The sequence below is a fragment of the Vombatus ursinus genome, unplaced genomic scaffold (genome assembly GCF_900497805.2).
Source record: "Vombatus ursinus unplaced genomic scaffold, bare-nosed wombat genome assembly UNPS02014794.1, whole genome shotgun sequence".
In the NCBI taxonomy this organism is placed as follows: Eukaryota; Metazoa; Chordata; class Mammalia; order Diprotodontia; family Vombatidae; genus Vombatus; species Vombatus ursinus.
Genome location: NW_020954572.1, coordinates 21,550,037 through 21,571,907, shown reverse-complemented (window position 1 = coordinate 21,571,907; position 21,871 = coordinate 21,550,037). Strand labels below are relative to the sequence as shown.

At 36.6% G+C, this 21,871-nt stretch overlaps 1 protein-coding gene across 1 annotated transcript in view; it reads left to right on the top strand.

The window, feature by feature from the left end:
• The window catches only part of KNL1 (kinetochore scaffold 1), a 108,457-nt gene that overhangs the window by 40,198 nt on the left and 46,388 nt on the right, over positions 1–21,871 (top strand). Inside the window, 2 exon segments of the mRNA XM_027870199.1 lie at positions 18,292–18,344; positions 21,650–21,858. Of these exon segments, the coding sequence (XP_027726000.1) occupies positions 18,292–18,344; positions 21,650–21,858 (262 nt within the window).

Sequence of the window (21,871 nt, the reverse complement as noted above, 5' to 3'; positions counted from 1 at the left end):
TCTACAGTACTCAAATATTTATGCATAAGGTAGAAAATATAGAAGAAAACCAAACCAGTAAATATATGTCAGAGACAACTAGTTGATGTGATAAACCTAAAAATATAATCACCTATTAGGCCTTCAGTGGACGTGAGACCTTTATTAGAGAAGCTTGCTGCAAAGATTCTTCCCATTATTTCCCTTCTAATTTTATCTGAATTAATTTTGTTTGCATGTAAGCTTTTAAATTTTATGTAATGAAAATTATCCATTTTTCTCTCTTGTCTCTTGTTTGGTCATGAACTCTTCTACCTATAGATCTTGTTTTCTTCTTTTATTCTATAATTTGTGATGTGACCTTTTACATCTAACTTGTATATCTATTTAGAGTTTATGTGTGTATAGGTATTAGATTTTAGTCTGAATGTAATTTCTACCTATTTTCCTGTTTTCCCAGCAGTTTTTGTCAGATGGTCAGCCTTTACCTCAATTGCTGAGGTCTTTGGGTTTACTGAACCACAAGGCTATTGGAGGTTTATCTACTTTTGTATATTGTATATTTAACCTGTTCCACTATATCAGCCTCTCTATTTCTTAACCAGTACCAAATAGTTTTGATAACCGTTCTGTAGTACAGTTTAAGATCTGATATAGCTAGGCCCCCTTTTCTTCCTTTTAAAAAAATTTATTTCTCTTGAGATTTTTGATCTTTTATTATTCTAGAATCTAGATTAATTTTATACATATATAAATTTGATAGATATGCACTGAATAAGAAAATTAATCTAAATAGTATTGTCATTTTTGTTGTATTGGTTCAGCCTACCCAACAGCAATTAATATTTCTCCAATTATTTAGGTCTGTATTTTTGTAGAGTATTTTGTAGTTAACCTAGTTCCTGTGTGTCTTGATAGGTAGACTTTCAAGTACTTTATATATCATAATTATTTTAAATGGAATTTCTCTTTCTATCTCTTCCTGTTGATTTTTGTTGATAATATATAGAAATGCCAAATATGGATTTATTTTTGTAACCTACAACTTTGCTAAGTTATTTTTTCAGCTAATGTTTAGTCCGCTTTCTAGGGTTTTCTAATTAAACCATCATATTATCTGCAAAAAGTGATGATTTTGTTTCCTTTTTGCCTATTTCTTCCATTTCTTTTTCTTGTCATTCCTATAGCTAGTACTTCTGGCTCTTTATCAAATAATAATGGTGATAATGGACATCCTTGTTTTACCCTAGTATTGTTTATCCCTATCACATATAATGCTGGCTCTTGGTTTTAGATAGATACTATTTGTTAAAGTAACAAAAGATCCATTTATTCTTATCCTTTTTCGTATTGTTTAATAGAAATAGGTATTATATTTTGTCAAAAGCTTTTTCTGCATTTATTGATCATGGTCATCATGATTTTTGTTCTTTTTAATATCTATTATATAATAGTTTTTCTTTTTTCAATTCATCATTTTTTAAATATTCATTTTTAAGTTCTGAATCCTCTACCATCCTCTCCCTCCCCACTTCTTGAGAAAGCAAGAAATATGATATCAATAGCACATGTGAAATCATGAAAAAACACATTTCTGTATTAGCCATTTAAAAAAAAAAAAGCTTTCTTACTTTAAAGTTTAAAAAGTTATGCTTTAATCTGTACTCAGACTCTGTTAATTCTCTTTCTGTAGGGGGAGAGCATATTTCATCATAAGTCAGAACTGTCTGAGATCACTATTATTGATCAGAATAACTAAGTTATTCACAGTTGATTATTGTACAATAGTGCTCTTACTATTTATGACATTCTCCTGGTTCTACTCACTTCACTTTATACCAGTTCATGTAAGTCTTTCCAGGTTTTTCTGAAATCTGCCTGCTCACCATTTCTTGTAGCACAATCGTATTCCATTACATTCATATACCACAACTTGTTCAGTCATTTCCCAATTGTTGGGTATCCCCTCAATTTCCAATTCTTTGTTACCACAGAAAGAGCAGCTGCAAATATTTTTGTACATGTGGGACCTTTTTTATGATCTCTTTGGGATATAGACCTAGTAGTGGTATTGCTGGATTAAAGGGTATGTACAGTTTTATAGCCCTTTCGGCATAGTTCCAAATTGTTCTCCAGAATGGTTGGATCAGTTCACACCGACAGTGCCTTAGTGTCCCAATTTTCCCACATCTTCAACATTTATCATCTTCTTTTTCTGTTTTATTAGCCAATCTGACAGGTATGAGGTGGTACCTCAGAGTTGTTTTGATTTGCATTTGTGATTTAGAACATTTTTTCGTATGACTATAGATAGCTTTGATTTCTTCTGAAAACTGCCTGTTCATATCCTTTGACCATTTATCAGTTGGGGAATGACTTGTATTTTCATAAATTTGACTCAGTTCTCTATATATTTGAGAAATGAAGCCTTAATCAGAGAAACTTGTAAAATTTCCCCCCAGTTTCTTGATTTCCTCCTAATCTTGCCTGCACTAGTTTTGTTTATGCAAAATCTTTTAAATTTAATGTAATAAAATTATCCATTTTACTTCCTGTGGTCTTCTCTATCTTTCATTTGATCATAAATTCTTCTCTTGTCCATAGTTCTGACATGTAAAATTTTCCATGCTCCCCTAATTTTCTTACTATAGTTTTTCTAATATTGAACTAATCCTGCATTCCTGACATAAATCCACCTTGGTTATAGTGTATAACCTTTTTGATATTGTGCTGGAGCCTCTTTGCTAATATTTTATTTAAAATTTTTTGTCAACATTCAGTAAGGATTTTGGGCTATAATTTTCCTTCTTTGTTTTGACTCTCCTGGTTTAAATGGTAAAATCATTTTTTATCTTAGATGGAAATTGATAGGATCCCTTTTGTTCCTAGTTTTACAAGGAGTATATAATATTGGAATTAATTGTTCTTTGTTTGATAGAATTAATTTGTAAATCCTTCTGGTACCCACTTTTCTTTTTTCCTTTAGGAGTTCATTTATGCCTTGTTCGTTTTCTTTTTCTGAGATTGGGTTACTAAAGTTCTCTATTTTTTGTTCTGTTGATCTGGGTATTTTACCTTTTTGTAAATATTCAGCATTTTCTTTTAAGGTATTGACTTTATTTGGCACAAAATCAGACAAAATCATGTCTAATAATTATTTTATTTTTTATTATAAACTTAAACCCAAAAAATTTACATAAACAGTAGAACGCAAGAAGAGGATTATATATGAAACTATGAATCCTCATTTTAACTACTTACTATATACATGTAGATTTGTATATACACATGTTTATATGTGTATATCCTCATGTTACTTTCAAAACTGTCCTGCTTCTCTGAACTTCCTTCTGTTCCCTTCTTTGCTTTTAGAAAAATGTTTCAATTGCCCTCTTTTTTGTTTTTTGGTATCGCTATTGCTAACTACCCTTTTCCCCCTCTGTTAAAAACCATGAAAAAGAGAAAAAAAAAACACCCTGAAACAAGTAAGTATAACCAAGTAAAACAATTCACCACAGTGACTATGTCCAAAATATTTATCTCTTTCAGCACCCTGAGTCCATTCTCTCTCAGGGGCTGGGTAATGGGCTTCATCCTAAGTTCTCTGGAAGCAGGGTTGGTTTATTGCATTGATCAGAATTCTTAAGTCTTTCAAAGTTCTTTGTCTTTCCAATGTTGTAATTATATAAATTGTTCTTCTGGTTCTGTTTGCTTCATTATCAGTTCATTGTGCTCAGAATTATCTGAAATTGTCTCTTTCACCATTTCTTATGATGCAATAATATCCTATTACATTCATATTGCGAAATTTGTTCAACTATTCTCTCACTGAGGGGCACTCCATTAGATTCTAGTTCTTTGTTTTTCTTTTTTTCCTTTAAGCTAGGTGGCACAGTAGATAGATTGCTGGGACTGGAGTCACGAAAACCTAAGTTCAAATCCTGCCTCAGACACTTACTAGCTGTGTGACTCTGGGCAAATCATTTAATCTCTGCTTGCCTTAGTTCTCTCATCTTTAAAGTGGAGATAATAATAGCACCTACCTCCCAGGGTTGTTATAAGGATCACATGAGATAATAATTGTAAAAGCACTTAGCACAGGACCTGGTACACAGTAAGCACTTTATAAATGTTAGCTATTATTATTATTTTACTTACCACTATTTCCACCCCCCCCTTTTTTATTATCTTACCTTTTCACCCTATCCCTGCTATCCCTGATTTTTTCCCCCTGTCCTGTTTAGTGTATTTATATGCCAAGTTGTTCGTATGTGTGTTTGTGTGTTTAACCCTCCTTTTGTCCATTTTCAATAAAAGTGAGGTTCATCTGATGCATGGTCACCTTCATGCCTTCCTCCATTTTTGTATATTATTCTTCTCATATATGCTAATTATGAAAAATAGCAAATCCCATCCCCTTATTCCTCCATTCTGCACTAGCATTTTCCTTTTTTCCCCTCTCTTCTTTTCAGAACAGAATAGAACAGAACCAGTCCACTTCAGGTCTTTTCTGTTTCTTATCCAGCTCCCTCAATACATTTCAAAGATATTAGGGTTCTAAAGAGACACTTGTTTCCTTTTCTTCTGCTAGAATGTTAGCTCTACATCATCATATAGCCTGTTTGAATTGCTTGAACTCATGTGCCTTTCTAGATTTTTCTTGACTCTCATGTGTGTATTTCAATACAAGGCCTGTTCTCATCAAAAATGCTTAGAAGTCACCTATTCCATTAAAAACTCACGTTTTTGCTCTGTAAACTTACACTTAGCTTTTTATTTTTTGTTATAAGCATATGTTTTTTAACTTTTAGAATATCATATTCTAACATATCTTCTCATTTATAGTAGAAGCTCAGGTCTTATGTGATCTTGATTGTGATTCCTTGATACTTGAACTGCTTCTTTGTAAATGCTTGCAATACTTTATCTTTGAAATGGAAGTGATGGATTTTGGCTATAGCAATCCTGGGATTTTTCCTTTTGGGGTTCCTGTTAGGAGATGAACAATGGATTCTTTCTTTCTTTGCCCTCTGGCTCTAATATATCTGGTTAATTTTCATTAATAGTTTCTTAAAATATTGTAAACAGAGTTTTTTTTTCTTTTTTAAGTCATGGTTTCTAAGTGAATCCAATGATTCTTAAATTATCTCTCAACCTATTTTAAATCCTTTTATACCACATATTGCATTTTCTTCTATTTTTCAATCTTTTTTATTTTGCTTTAATATTTTTTACTATCATAGAATCGTTGATTTCTGTGCTAGTTTTCAGGGGTTCCATTTCTTATAAAAGTTTTACTACTTCCCTTGCTATGCTATTCATTCTTCTTCCAATTCTTTCCTCAAGAGCTTTTATTTCATTTTGCTTTCTGATTGTTCTTTGGTCTGCTCCACCTCTTCACCATCTGTGTTGCCCGTCTAAGGATAACTCATCTCTGAGACATCCTCATTGGTTGTTGAGTCTCTGCTCTGGACCACATCTTGAGGAGCCTCAGCCACCGCTCCCTTTCTTCATGCTACCTCTTCAGTCTGTTTCACTTCCATACCAGCTGTCCTGTCCCTGCATGGATAGCATCCCTCCCCTTCCAACTCCTTGTTTTGTTTTTTTCTCTTGCTATTAAAATGTAAGCTTCTTGGGAATAGGTAGATTTGTTTTCTTGTTTTTGTATTCCCAGAGCTTAGCACAATGCCTGGCAATTAATAAATGCTATCTGTCTATCTTTTTTATGTCTTATTTCATTTCTTCTATGACTTCTTCATGATTCCTTTCAGTCACCAAGCATTATTAAGTGCTTCCTGTGTGCCAGGCACTGTGCTAAGTGCTAGAAAGCATCCATGTGGTCCTTGTCAAATAGCCATTTTTTTTCTTTGAATTGCTACTTGCAATTCCCTCTTCTGTTTTTTGTACTAATCAATGTTTTCTTTGGCTTACTTATCTCTCTAGTTTTAATTCCTAAATTGGGGCTTTTGTGCCAAGCCAGGTCCCATTCTCTGCTCTGCTTTTGGATAGGTTGATTGATCCTTCTATGTCTTACCCTGGGTTCCTGTGTTTACCTCCGCCCTCTAGGTTAGGCCCCCCCTGGATCTTTGAGATTCAGAGCACTGTGTCTTCTTCTGTTGTGTTTCAGGACAGGGTAGTACGGACCTCAGAGCTGTTTTGGTCTGCACATTGCTGTACTGCTTTTATCACTTTCTGAGACTTTCTCTTGTCTCTGGGATTTTGTAGGAGGGCCTCTGGACACAAGTTCTTCAGAAAGTGTTATGGAGTTGATTAGATGGATTAAAGGATTGCCAAGTAGCAGTGAGAGCCCAGTTGAGGCTAGGAATATGAATTTGTAGTGGATCCAGTTGGCAGAATTACATTACCTTCTTCATTAGTGTTTAGCATCTTGGAGGCAGGAGAGAAGATAGATAATGAAGTTTGCCGAGGGTTCAGGATTGGTAGTGTGTGAGTGCCTTGTTGGCTTGGTTAGCTATATGATCAATCAGTTGCTAGTCCTGTGGTATCTGTCACAGCAATATTTCTGAAATCTGTCTTTTCTCTCTTCCCATAATACAGAAAGGTCTTCAATACCACTCACTTGGACTATTGCAATAGCTTCCTGACTACATTGTTTCCTTCTTTCAATCCAGGCATCAGCAAATTACAATCCAATCCAATACAATAAACATAAAACCTACTATTTGCTTAGTACTATGGTAAGCTGAAGATACAATTAATGAAAAGAAAGACAGGCCCTGCCTTCAAGGAGCTTACAGTCTAATAGGGGAGACAAAAAAACAAAAGGAGGCAAGAAGGTGGGGGGATACCAGATTGTAAATGAAGGAGGATCTTGTTCCTTGGAGTTGAAACCAGCAAAGCAGCGTATGCAGAGTGGAGAGAGCCAAATCCAGCCCCTGCCTGTTTTTGTACAGCCTGCAAGCTAAGAATGGTTTTTACATTTTTAAATACAATAAAACCTTATTCAAAAATGTAAAAATCATTCTTAGCTCAGGGGCTATACAAAACAGATGGCAAGCTGGATTTAACTGGCAAGCAGTAATTTGTCAACTCCTGCAGTTCAGTCCATCCTTTACATTTCAACCGGAATAATCTTTTTTACACATCTAGGAATAAAGGAATAAGCATTTGCACTTACTATGTTCCAAGCATTGTGACAAATATTATCTCATTTGATTCTCACAACAACCCTGTACGGAAGGTGATATTATTATCACCATTTTGCAGTAGAGGAAACTGTGAGGCAAAGAGAAGTTAAGTTACTTGCTCAGGGACACACAGCTAGTGTGTGAGACCATTTTTTAACTTAGGTCTTCTTGACTCTGGGTCTAGCATTCTATCCATTGTACTACCAGATGCCTCTGGGATCTAAACATCTATTCTGGGAGGGCTTCCACAGCCCCTCAATGGACCATTCGGAGCGTAAGAGCTTAGATGAAAAAAAAAATTACTAAAAACATAGTGACTCTCTTTCCCTCAAATAAAAGCAGCCCACAAAGAAGTTTTGTGAGGTCTTAGAGACCTTCTACTTAATACCTACAGCAGTTATTTCATACTTCTTCCCCAGAGTGTCAGCTCAATAGACCTAGGAACAAAGTTAACTCAAATTCCTCAGATCTGTTCCATTGCATACTAGCTCACAACAGACCTGGTTGGTGGTGTTAGAAATAAAGTGGTTGAGCGGCTATCATCCTGGCCCACAATGCTGATCTGATTATGTCACTCTGCTATTCTAGAATTTCCATTGGCTTCCTGCTGATCTAACCAAGAAAAGTTCAAACTACTTTTCCTGACATTTCAAAGCCTACCTTTCCAGATACATCTTATATTACACCTTGTGCTTCAGCTAAACTTTTCTACTGTATGCTAGAAATGTTGTCCTCCCCACTCTTTACCAGTAATGCCAACCCATTCTTTTAAATTAAAAATATATAAATACAGTCTTTGTTTTCATATTTCAATTTCCAAAATATATTCCTTCATCTTCCCTTACCCATCAAACCATTCACTGTGAAAAAAAAAGAGAAAGAAAAAAGAAAACTGTTAAGAAAAAACTGGATTGTGCTAGGATGGGAAATGAGTGCAGTTCATCCTGGGGGGCACAGGCAAAGACCAGGCTTCAGCCAACCCAGAGCAGGCCTCAGGGGATTGAATCACTAACAGCTGTAGTGGTTTCTAGACTTCTCCACCCACAAACACCAAAGACAACTTAGAAGGTCAGTAGGAAAGGTCTGTTGGACCTTAGTGAGAGAGGAGCGGGGGGGCACAGCACCGGGGCAGTGGCTGCTTCTAGAGCTCTCAGCCCACAGATAGCAGGGTATCGAGCAACTGATTAGAAGGGGATTGCAGGGATCTCTTTGCTGGTGCTGAGCAGGATTCTCTTGCTTTGCCCCTGCTTGGATCTGGGTCACAGTCCTGGGTGGTGGTTCTGGAGCAAGGAGGAGCACTGGCGTGGTGGAGCTTGTGGTGGCAGTTCAAAGGCAGAAAAGAGTGCTTGTGGTCACTCATAGACCAGAGCACAGGCCAGGAAAAGAGTAAACATCTCGCCTTTGATCATACCACCTTGGAAGAATTGAAAATTTACAGGTCCCTAGAAATATCTCTGAAGACATCTGCGTAAAACCCCTGAAGCTCAGTACACCCTCCACACTGGAAACAGAGCCCTACCTTAACAAAGAGTTTCAAGTAATTGGCTAGGAACATGAGCAAACAGTGCAAAAAAAAAAACCAAAACCTCAGACTATAGAATCTTACTTTGGTGACAAAGAAGATCAAAACATACAAACCAGAAGAAGACAACAAAGTCAAAACTCCTACGTCCAGAGCCTCCAAGAAAAATATGAATTGGTCCCAGGCCATGAGCTCAAAAAGGATTTTGAGAAGCAAGTAAGAGAAGTAGAGGAAAAATTGGGAAGAAAAATGAGAGTGATACAAGAAAATCATGAAAAACAAGTCAACAGCTTGCTAAAGGAGACCCAAAAAAATACTGAATAAAATAACACCATAAAAAATAGACTAGAACAAATGGCAAAAGAGGTCCAAAATGCCAATGAGGAGAAGAATGCCTTAAAAAGCAGAATTGGCCAAATGGAAAAGGAAGTCCAAAAGCTCACTAAGGAAAATAATTCCTTAAAAATTAAAATGGAGTGAATAGAAACTAATGATTTTATGAAAAATCAAGAAATTATAAAACAAAACAAAAGAATGAAAAAAGAGCCTAGACATCATCCTTCAAGAAATTAAGGAAAACTGCCCTGATATTCTTGAACCAGAGGGTAAAATAGAAATTGAAATAATCCATCAATCACCTCCTGAAAGAGATCCCAAAAGGAAAACTCCCAGGAATATTATAGCCAAATTCTAGAGTTCCCAGGTCAAGGAGAAAATATTGCAAGCAGCCAGAAAGAAACAATTCAAGTGCTGTGGAAACACAATCAAGATAGCACAAGATTTAGCAGCTTCTATATTAAGGAATCAGAGGGCTTGGAATATGATATTCTGGAAGGCAAAGGAGCTAGGATTACAACCAAGAATCACCTACCCAGCAAAACTGCATGTAATCAATGAAGGGAAAAAATTGATATTCAATGACATAGAAGAGTTTAATGCGTTCTTGAGAAGCCAGAGCTAAATAGAAAAATTGACTTTCAAATACAGGACTCAAGAGAAGCATGAAAAGGTAAACAGGAAAGAGAAATCATAAGACACTTATTAAAGTGGAACTGTTTACATTCTTACATGGAAAAATGATTGAGACCTTTCTCATTATTAGGGTAGTAGGAGAGAATATATATATATATATGTGTGTGTGTGTATATATATATAGACAGAGGGCACAGGGTGAGTTGAATATGAAGGGATGATATCTAAAAAAGAAAATTAAGTGGTGAGAGAAGAATGTACTGGGAGAAGGAGAAAGGGAGAGGTAGAATGAGGATTATCTCACATAAAATTTATCTTCTCACATAAAAAATTATGTCACATAAAACAGACAAAAAAAACTTACAGTGGAGGGGAAGCAGGGGAGGTGAGAGGGAATGAGTGAATCTTACTCTCATCATTTTTTTCTTTCCATTTGCATTATTGTAGCCATTTTGTGTATTGATTTTCTCATTCTGCTTACTTTACTCTGCATCAATTCGTATACATTTTTTATGCTTTTCTGGATCCTTCATATTCATTATTTCTTTATGGCATAGTAATGTTCTGGGTCTAAGGGTGTAGATATTAAGGTTACTTTGTTGGCACAATTCCAAATTACTTTCCAGAGCAGTTCACCTACTATTTGTAGTGCACCTTTCTTTCCTCAGCCTTTATAACATTGACTGTTCAGATCTTTTATTATCTTTTCCAGTTTGTTGTGCATGAAGTAAAACCTCGTAATCCAACCTGTACTTTAAAATCCAATGAGTGTGGAAATGTGTACTTGGTTGGACTTTTTTCTCCTACTTTTTGCTTTGCTTCTGCTTTCTCCCATCTATTGCCTTCTCAATGGGAATAGTTTCCCATTCATTTTCACTTACTGGCCAGTTTCTGAATGGAGGAGAAAAGGAAGTAAAGGTTCAGCTAGTGAGTTAAAATGTAGTGAGCATTGGGAAGTAATGGATAAATAGATAAAAAGAAGCATGTGTTAGAATTTCCTAGCAATAACAAGGGGAGCAGGCACACATAAGGACATAGTCACTTGAATAAAATATGACCCTTCCTTCTTTCTGTCATGTGCATCTAGTCCCAGAGATGCGAGGAAAGAGGTAAAGGGATAAGTGGCTCAAGGTGGGTTTTTTTTTCTCCCCAATCTACATTTAGTTTTTCTACCTCACATTTCCTCCCTTCCCTAATTGAGAAAGAAAAACAAAACCTTTGTAACAGATATGCATAATCAAGCAAAACAAATCCCTAGTTGAACATGTTCAAAAATGTTTCATTCTTCACATTGAAACTATATAATTTTTAAAAAAATTTTTCTCCAGTTACATGTAAAAACAACTTTTAACATTCATTGTTAAAACTTTAAGTTCCAAATTCTCCCTTCCTCCCTCCCCTTCCACCCTTGTTGAGAAGGCATGCAGTTCTATATAGGTTATACATATGTAGTCATGCAAATAGATCCATAATAGTCATGTTGTGAAAGAAACAGACAAAAAAAAACAACTCAGAAAAATAAAGTTTAAAAAAAAAGTATGCTTCAATCTGTATTCAGACACCATCAGTTCTTTCTTTGTAGATGGAGAGTGTGTTTCAGCATAAGTCTTTCAGAGCTGTCTTGGATCGTAGTATTGCTGAGAATAACTAAGTCGTTCACAGCTGATCATCTTACAGTAATGCTGTTCATGTACTATATTTTGTTCAGCCATTCCCCAACTGATCAGACCCCTATCGTTTCCTTTTCTTTGAGGTGGCAGCTTTTGAAGTATCTTGAATCTTGTTGCTATGAAGGAGTATATATGAGAATCCAAAAAGATTCGAAAGGATAGAGCACCCAGGTGGAAGCTGCTGAGAGGTCAAAGAGTGAAGACCGAGAAAATTTAGCTAAGAGATTTAGCAGTTAAGAAGTAGAGCAGGGACAGCTAAGTGGTGCAGTGGATAGAGCACCGGCCTTGGATTCAGGAAGACCTGAGTTCAAATCCGGTCTCAGACACATAACACTCACTAGCTGTGTGACCCTGGGCAGGTCACTTAATCCCATTGCCTAGGGCCCCCCCCCCCCCAAAAAAAAGAAGTAGAGCAAAGATGGTGGAGTAGCAAGAACAATACAGGAAGCTCTCTCCCTCAAACTCCTACAAACAGACCTAGAAAAAACACCAAACTGAATCCTTTTTGGGAAATCTTAAGAAAAAGTTGCAGTGAGTTATTTTTCCAGCCTAGATTGACATAGGGAGAAAGAGAAGAGGTCTGTGGGCGTTGGGAATGGGATCTGATCAAGAGCACTCCAGTGCTCAGGGAGAGGCTGTATACTAGGGCAAGGGAAAGGGTCACAGACCCATACAAAGGCATCAAGACAATTGTCAGCTTTGTGCCCATTACTCAGTTCTGTGCCACAGATCCAGGGTTGACTGAGGAGGGGACCAGCACTGAGGGATGGCATTCATAGGTCGAGAGTGATCACACCACAGACCCCAAAAGGTGTGCTGAGAAAAGCACATTTAGGAACAAGTTCAGAAGCAAACAGTTTGGCTCAGATCCCAGGAGCAGAATGGGGTCTTAATTCTGACTTCTGGCCCAATCTGAAAGCTGTAGAGGAGTAACCAGGGCAGGAATCCAAGACCAAAGGGAGGTCTACAGTTCTAGCAATTTGAATCAGTAGGGCTTCTGAGTTGGCTGATAGTGACAGTCCAGCAGCAGTGTACTACCACTCAGACCAGAATTCAGGCCAGGAACTTGTAAAGCTCAGATCAAGTGATGCAATGATGAAACTTTACCTTACATCAAACCATTTTGGGAGCACTAAATGCTTACAGTCCCCAGCCTTATCCCTCCCTGGGATACAATACTAGAACAATACTCAATACTCCCCTAAACAGCAACAGGACCAGTTCAGACATTTCCTCCAGAAGTATACAGAGTTTGGCCTAATATCAAGTCTTAAACCAGGAAGTAGAACAGAATAAGCAAATAAATAAAAAAATACCCCACAATAGAAAGTTTTATGGTTACAGGGATACTCAAGACACAAACTCAGAAGAAAAGAATGACTCCAAAACATCTACAAGCAAAGGTTCAAAAAAGCCAAATACACACACTTTAGGCACTTGTTCAACTAGAATTCCTGGAAGAGATGAAGCCAAAGTTTAAAAAAAAAAAAAAGATTTTATAAATGAAATGAGAGCACTTAATGAAAAAAGATGAAAAAAAATTAATGCACTGGAAGAAAAAATTGGAAAGGGCAGCTTGGCATGAGAGATGCCAGACCTTCCCTAAGCAGCAAACTCCCTAAAAATTAGAATAGACCAAATAGAAACCAATGACTCCATGAGACAAGAAATATTAAAATGAAATTAAAAGGCAGATTTAGAAGTTAGGAGATCATTGGTAACCTTTGGAGAATACAGTTTCAGTTGAGTAGGAGAGTCAAAGTTAAATTGGAAATGAAGGAAGATAGGGGGTGGTGTGGTGCCAAGATGGCAGAGAAAAGGCAGGGACTTGTCTGAGCTCTCCCAAATTCCCCTCTAAACAGCTTAAAAATTATACCTCAAAATCAAATCTGGTCCAAAAAATATAATAAAATAAAATCTGGAGGTGCAGAACCCAGAAAGGACAGGATGAAATAATTTTCTAACCCAAGACAACTAAGAGAGTTGGCAGGAAAGGTCTGTCTCATTGGAGTGAGAGCAGAGTGCAGTGCAGCACAGGCGATGTCCAAGAAAGCCAGCAGCAGATCTTGGGGGCAACTGAATTAGCAGAAGCGGCTTCTGGAGCTCTCAGCCCAAGATGGTAAGTGGGTCATACAATTGGTTAGAAGGAGGATTACAGGGATCCCTTGCTGGCACTGGGGGGCAGGACTGTGTTGTATTGCCCGTGTACGGATATAGCCCCAGAACAAGTAGGAGCGCTAGCACCCAACAGCTTGCAGCTACGGGGGCACAGGGACCCTGGTCATAGTCCCAGGACAAAAAAAAAGCGCTTATGGTCACTCACAGACCAGGGCACAGGCCAGGAGAGTAGTAAACACAACTCCTTAGATCATAAAACCTTGGAAGAACTGAAAACTTAAAGATTCCCCAAATGGTTCTGAAAACAGTTGCACAAAAAACTTAAAGCTTGGGGCAGTGTCCCCTCCACCTGGGGAGCAAAGTTCAGCTTTAAGTTAAAAGTCAAGAAATAGGCTGGAAAAATCAGCAAACAACAAAAAAGAACCTGACTGTAAGAAGTTAACTATGGTAACGGGAAGATCAACACACAAACTCAGAAGAAGACAACAAAGTCAAAACTGTTACATCCAGAACCTCAAAGAAAAATGTGAATTGGTCTCAGGCCCTCAAAAGAATTTCTAGAAGAGCTCAAAAAGGATTTTAAAAATCAAATAAAGAGATTGAGGAAAAATTGGGAAATGAAATTAGAGTAATGCAAGAAAATCATGAAAATAGTCAATAGTTTGATAAAGGAGGCACAAAAAAAAAGTACTGTAGAAAATAACACTTTAAAAAGTAGAAATGGCCAAATAGTAAAAGAGGCACAAAAATCCACTGAAGAGGACTCCTTAAAAAGTAGAATTGGCCACATGGAAAAACACATAGAATAATTCATTGAAGAAATAGAAAAGGAGGTACAAAAGTTCACTGAAGAAAATAAAAATCAGAATTGGGCAAGTGGGAGCTGATAACTTCATGAGACATCAAGAAATAAACAATCAAAAGAATGAAAAAATAGAAGACAATGTGAAATATCACATTGGAAGAGCAACTGACCTAGAAAATAGATCGAGGAGAGATAATTTAAGAATTGTTACACTGCTTGAAAAGCCATGATAAAAAAAAAAGAGCGCGAGAGAGCCAAGATACTATCTTTCAAGAAATCATCAAAGAAACCTGCCCTGATAGTCTAGAACCAGAGGGTAAAACAGAAATTGAAAGAATCTACTATTACCTCCTAAAAGAGATCCCAAAATGAAAACTCCCAGGAATATTATAACCGAATTCCAGAGCTCCCAGGTCAAAGACAAAATATTGCAAGCAGCCAGAAGGAAACAATTCAGATATTGTGGATCCACAGTCAGGATGACACCAGATTTAGCAGCTTCTACATTATAGGATCAGAAGACTTGGAATATGATATTCTGGAGGGCAAGGAGCTAGGATTGCAACCAAGAATAATCTGCCTAGCAAAACTGAGTATTATCCTTCAGGGGGAATAAAATGGATATTCAATGAAATTGAAGTCTTTCAAGCTTTCCTGATGCAAAGATCAGAGCTGAATAGAAAATTTGATTTTCGAATATGAGAATACGAGCATAAAAAGTTAAATCATAACAGATTCAGTAAGGTTAAACTTTTTACATTCTCACATGGAAAGATGATACTTGTAATTCCTAAGAACTTTATTGTTACTAGGGCAATTAGGAGTATACATCGACAGAGTGCATGGGTATGAGCTGAATATTGATGAGAATGATAATCTTAAAAAAAAATAAAATTAAGGAGTGAGAAAAAGGAATGCACTGGGAGAAGGGGGAAGGGAGAGATAGAATGGGGTAAATTATCTCACATAAAAGAGGCATAAAAGAACTTTTATAGAGGAGGGAAAGATACTTGCATCAGAATTGGCTCAAAGAGGGAATAACATACACACATAGTTGGGTATAGAAATCTATCTTGCCCTACAGGAAAGTAGGAGAGGAAGTTCATAAAAGAATGACAAGCGGGGTAGAGTGAGGTTGGAGCTGATAGAAGGGGACAAATTGAGAAAGATGGGAGAGGTGGTAGTCAAAAGAAGAACATTTTCAAGGGTGGACAGGGTAAAAGGAGAAAGAGTAGGATAAATGGGGAAAATTGAATTGAGGGAAATACGCAGTAATCATAACTGAAAAATATTTACACCACCTTTCTCTGATAAATGCCTCATTTCTCAAATATATATAGAGAACTGAGTCAAATTGTACAAGTCATTGTACAATTAATTACAAGTCATTCCTAAATGCAGTTTTCAGATGAAATAGTCAAAGCTATGTTCATATGAAAAAATGCTCCAAATCACTATTGATTAAGAAAATGCAAATTAAAACAACTCTGAGGTACTATCTCTCACCTATCAGATTGGCCATCATGACAAATGTTGGAGGGGATGTGGGAAAATTGAGACACTAATGCACTGTTGAGTTATGAACTGATTTAACCATTCTGGGGAACAATTTGGAACTATGCCCAAGAGACTATAAAACCTTTGACCCAGAAATACCACTTCTAGATCTGTATTCCAAAGAGATCAAAAATAAAAAGGAAAAGGGCCTTTATATACAAAAATATTGATAGCAACTCTTTTGGTGGTACCAAGAATTAGAAATTGAGGGATATCCATCAGTTAGGGAATGAGCAAGTTGTGGCATATGATTGTGATGGAATACTATTTTGTTATAAGAAATGATGAGCAGGATGCTCTCAGAAAAACCTGGAAAGACTTATATGAACTGATGCAAAGTAAAATGAGCAGAACCAGGAGAACACTGTATGCAGTAACATCAATATTGTATAGTCATTAACTGTGGATAACTTAGCTATTCTCAGCAATACAATGATCCAAGACAATTCTGAAGGACTTGTGATAAAAAATGCTATCCATCTGCTCAGAAAGAACTGATGGAGTCTGAATGCAAATCAAATTATATTTTTTCTTTATTTTTTGTTTTCTTTCACAACATGACTAATATGGAAATATTTTTGCATGACTGCACATGCATAAACTATATCAAATTGCTTGCCTTCTCAAGGAAGGGAGAGGACAGGGAGAGTATTTGGAACTCAAACTTTTAAAAATGAATGTAAAAAATTGTTTTTAAATGTAATTGGGAAAAAATATTAGAAAATAAAGAAAGGAGAGGTAAGAAAGATGATGGCAACTTTTTAATTTGGCAGTGAAAGGGAGAATAGATATAGGACAATAGCTGGAGGGAATGACAGGACTAAGTGAAGGTTTTTCAAGACTAGGGATGTCTTTAGGTGTCAGGAAAAAAGCCAGTAGATAAGGAGACATTAAAGATGAGAGGGAAGAGGAGTGATTGATGGAATAAGTTCAGGGAAGATACTAGGAGCAATGAGATCAAGAGTCATCCTTGGCAAGAAGACTTCTTCCTCAGAGACTGGAGCAAAAGAGAAACAAATGAGAGTCTATGTAGAGGATTTCAAGGTGTCAAGCAAGTGAAAGGAGGGAGCTCAGTCTCTTTTCTTTGTAAAGAAACAAGAAAATCTGAATGGAAACAGTATATAGGAGATGGTGAAGAAAAGGTAGAGGCCTTTTCTAGGAGTTTGGCAGTGAAATGGAGGAGAAATAGAGAATTTTGAAATTAACTATGAACAGTACATTTTGGCATGCAAACTGGGCCTGGTTCTGAAAACAAGGTCTTTGTGAAAACTGATTGTTCATTTTTATGTAAAGCTTTTAGTATCCAAATTAATATGTTAGTAACCAATAGAATATATCTCATTACCGAAGTCAAGACACAGAGTCACAGACTTAAGCTGTCTTGGATGGGGGCCATCCCATTATGGCATCTAATTCTGACTGGAGAAGGCTCACTTTCTGAAAGAAGATGAGATTTCTTGTAGACCAAAGCATGCAGAAGATCTGCCTGCCTACCATAGGATGTTGAAGGAATGACAGAAGCAAGAAAGGTTTTCTTTGTAAAGTTAAGAGGTAAAAGATTGAGAAGACAGGAGAAAGTTCAGAATATCCCTGCAGGAAACTGGGATTATATTACATAAATTTTTAATAGATATGGTTGCATGATATTCTCCATTGGAATTCAGCAGCATAGGAGTACTAGTAGAGAAGGCAGATAATAGGGGTGATCCAGAGTTGAGTGTTGGCAGAATGTGAATGACAGTGGTAGGCAATGTGGCCAAGAGAGTCCAGGGTTGAGGACAATGTTTCTTTGAATTGGTCAATTAAAGAGTCTAGATTGTAAAGAAAGGAAAGTAGGCCAAAACAGCATTAATAGTCTGGAAGAAGAGAGCCTGGAGATTGTAGTAAATATGAAGTATAGGTTTTGGGGTAGTAAGGGAGAAGTTAAGACAGGAAATTATAAAGGAGGGAGATTTCAAACTATAAGATAATGGAGATGGCACAGTGTGGGAGGCAAGAGAGATTAGAGGAAAGAACAATCACAGATAATAGGAATAAGATTTTAGGCTTAAAGTCCTGGCTGGGCCTTCCTCCACACTGCTCCCTGACCCTACCCCCTGACTCCTTTCTACACTACCATGATAGAAAATAGGAAAAAGAAAGAGGCAAAATGGTAAGGGGAAAGAGCCTGGATTTGGTGTCACAGGACCTGATTGAGTCCCATCCTGGACATTTACTAGCTGTTTGATTGTGGGCAAATAGTTTCTTATTCCTGAACCTCAGTTTTTCCATCTGTAAAATGAGGCATAGGAAATGTACCCCCTCCTATGTGAAGCTTTCTTTGATCCCCCATTTGTTAATGCTTTCTCCCTCCTCACCTTGTACTTTACTTATCTGTGTACGTATTATATCTGCCTTAGTAATGTGTAAACACTTTAAAAGCATGAACTGCCTTTGTATCTGTAGCATAGCATGTTTGTTAAATTGAATTCTTAGAACATGGAACCATTGACTAGCATTCCTTTTTATTCTTCTCTGTAGGAATGGAAACACTGCTTCGTGCTCCTATTCAGGTCCAGTTGCAGCAGCAAAAGGTATAAATGTGTGAAGATATTTTCATATTTGAAATTTGCTCAAACTTTTAACTGTTAACTCCATTATTTATAGAACTTTAGGTGGCAGGAGGGTGAATGTATGGAAGCCTTTCCCCCAAGAATAAAACCATTGCTAAGTATTCTAGATTTGAAAAAGAAGCCCCATAAAATAATAGTGCCATTGATCCATCACAATACAGCATGTTATGTGGTGGTAAATCATTAGTCCATTTTTTAGTCTCTTCTTAGGGAAATACAATAGCAGTTTTTCTTCTGAGCAGATTATTAAGATACACAGATCCAGTTAGTATTTACAACATAACCTGTCTATTGCTTAAAAAAAGAATGAACCCTCCACACATCTTTTGAGTAAGAACATTTTAATTCTTACCAAATATACTTCTACAATGTTAGATTGCACTGAATTATAGACTCATGTTTTTGAGTGATTGCTATTGTTTTTGCTGAGAGTTAATTTATACTGTATCCTTTCCAACTATAAATATACATTTTACTGAGAGGGTCTTTCTTAAATAGTCTTCTCCACATAGACATACTTGTGTTTGATAGTGCCTATATTAGTGCCAAGTCCTTGGGGGGAAAATAATAAAAACACGTTGCCTACATTGATGACTATTCTTGATGTAAGTGAGATTTAGTTCTTCACTAACACGATGTCTTTTATATTTTGGAAAAATTCTTACTTTCATTTCTGTTAACTGAAATTAATTTGTATTTTTTTTTTAATTTTTTAAGGTGAATTAGTAAGATATCGCTCAGAATTTATTAAGGTCATTGCAGTCCTAGAAAATTGTTTTGCATTGAGAAAAGTTAAGCAAGGGGCAGCTAGGTGGTGCAGTGGATAGAGGTCCAACCTTGGAGACAGGAGGACCTGAGTTCAAATTCCACCTCAGATACTTGATACTTAGTAGCTGTGAGACTTTGGGCAAGTCACTTAATCCCTATTGCCTAAGCAGGGAAAAAGAAAAAAGAAAAATGTTAAGCAAAACTTGTTCCTACCCTCTAGAGGCAAGTGAGGAAGTATGGTATAGTTAAAAGACTACCAGCCTGTGTCCTAGTTCTGCCATTAACTCGTTGTATGAACTTGGGAAAATAACCTCTCTGAGCCTCAGTATCCTCAACTACAGAATAAGAGAGTTGGCCTAGTTGATTTCTAAGGCCCTTCCAGCACCAAGATTCTTTAATTCCTGTGAAAATATAAATCTAAAATTTATATCACATATAGGAGTTGTGAGATTTAGTGTTATAGACAGGATGAGTTCTTCTCATTTTCCCAGTTTTTCTTCCCCCAGATCATGTCACCTTTTGGTGCTTTATGTGCAGAAATTTGATTTTGAATTGTTTTGGATGAGCATTTTGGGAGTTATTTCCAAAGGCTCAAAAAGCAGAAAACCACATTGGCAAATTTGGTATAATCTGCATTCACATAGGATTTATTATGTTCTTAGCAGGCTTAGAGCATTGTTTTATGTTGAATAAAGAAAGTTAAGCAAAAATTTTTCCTACCCTCTATAGCAGTGGTGTTCAGTTCTAATAAAATAGACTCCTGCAGACTACATATTGAACTAGAAAACCACAAATTAGCATTATCTATGTTATATTGTGTTTTTATTTATTTTGTTAAACATTTTACAATACATTTTAATCTGCTTCTGGCCTAACTGGCAGTTTGACACCTCTGCTCTAGAAAGTAGGAACTCTCTATGCTATATATGTGAATTTGGTGCTATGACAAAATGGCTGTAAGTCATGATAACATGTTCATATGTTGCTTTTTCTTCCACTTCTGTCTGGCTTTTCTCCAGTTATCTATAAAATATTCTGTCTCATGACTTGAATAATAGACTACTTTATATAAGTTATGTATCAGTAATTTTTATACCTCATATAATTTTGAAGCAGTAATGTTCCTACATTTTTCACCTGTCTTTTGAAAATAATTTTACAAACTAGATGGTTTATACTTACGATTTTCTCTGAGAGTTTTGTGTTTTCCATTGACTGTTTAACTATAGATAATATGAAATGGAATAAGTGAAGTGAAGTGAACATTTGTTTGTATTCTCTTGCAACCCCATAATCTACTTTGGTTTGGCTCCAGCCCTAGGAATGTGTGTCTAAATGAAGGACAGAATAACCTAATACTACTCAGATTGGATCCTTTTCCTGCACTTACAACTCTAGAGCTCAGCAAGAGAAAAAGCATTTATTAAGCCCTTACTATGTGCCAGACTCTCTACTAAGTGCTAGGGATGCAAATGCAAGCAAGAACAAAAAAAAAAAAAAGACAGTCCAGTGTGTTGAAGACAACATACAAAAGGAAGGTGAAAGGAAGGGAAGAAGGTGAGAAGGAAAAGGTACCCATGGTATCAAAGGTCAGAAACAGAACCAGAAGGGGAATAAAGGTTGACCAGCCTGGGCCCCTCCCCAGATGGAAGACTTGAGGGGAACTCACCAATGGAAGGGAGGGAGGGAGCAAAGAAACAAGCATGTATTAAGTGCCTTTTTTGCCAGCCCTGTGCTAATTAAGCACTGTACAAATAAGTTATTTGAGAGAAGAGAGGAAGAAGCCAACATGGTGAATGGATGTTCCAAGGTGAGTAGGCCCCAGGTACAGAGGGAGGTTATAGGATGAGACTACTGGTGAAGCATAATATTCAGGTCCAGAAAGTCAGAAGCATAGCTCAGAGGACAATGAAGATTAGTCTGCCTGGACCTCTCCCCAAAATGGAGTATATATTGGATTGGTTTCTATGGGTATGTAGATGAGGTTCAATGTCAACTGATGTTCACTTCACTTTTTTCAATACTGTATCAGACTACTTATTCCAAATGACACTTGAAAACATTTTGACATTCTTGTTAATGAATGGGATAAACATTATTAACAGTAGAACAATTCGAATTTCATAGAGAAAATCCTTTAGTAAAATAAGATGCCATGTGACTAACAATTGCCATCTGATTCTAATCATTATTGAAGATGCAATTTGTTTATAGTACATTCCACATGTTATGAATCATCATTTTATTTGTAACAATTCACTTCACAATTTCATTAGACTGTAAGTTCCTTAAGGGCAGGGACTTTGCTTGTATATGTATTACTAGCACTTAGCACAGTACCTAGCACATAGTAAGCATGTAATATGTTTTTTTTTCCTTCCTCTGTTCTTTGAGGCTCATACATTAAAATATCACCTTGGTATTATAGATATGAAAGATGTAAAGCCTTTAGTATATACAACCAAACACTAATTTGTTGTTTTTTGCTTTTATTACAGGGCTCAGATATGGAGCCTATTCATGAAAAAAAGTATGGAAATGATCAAACAGTCATCTTCTCAGATGAAAATCAAATGGAATTGACAGCTAGTCACACTGTGATGATTACAAAAGACCTTTTAAGTTGCCCTGAAATGGGAAAGCCCTCCAAAATAGACACCAAATCCTTTCTGGCCAACTTAAAGTCCCACACTGAAGATCTAAACATGAACAAAGAACTT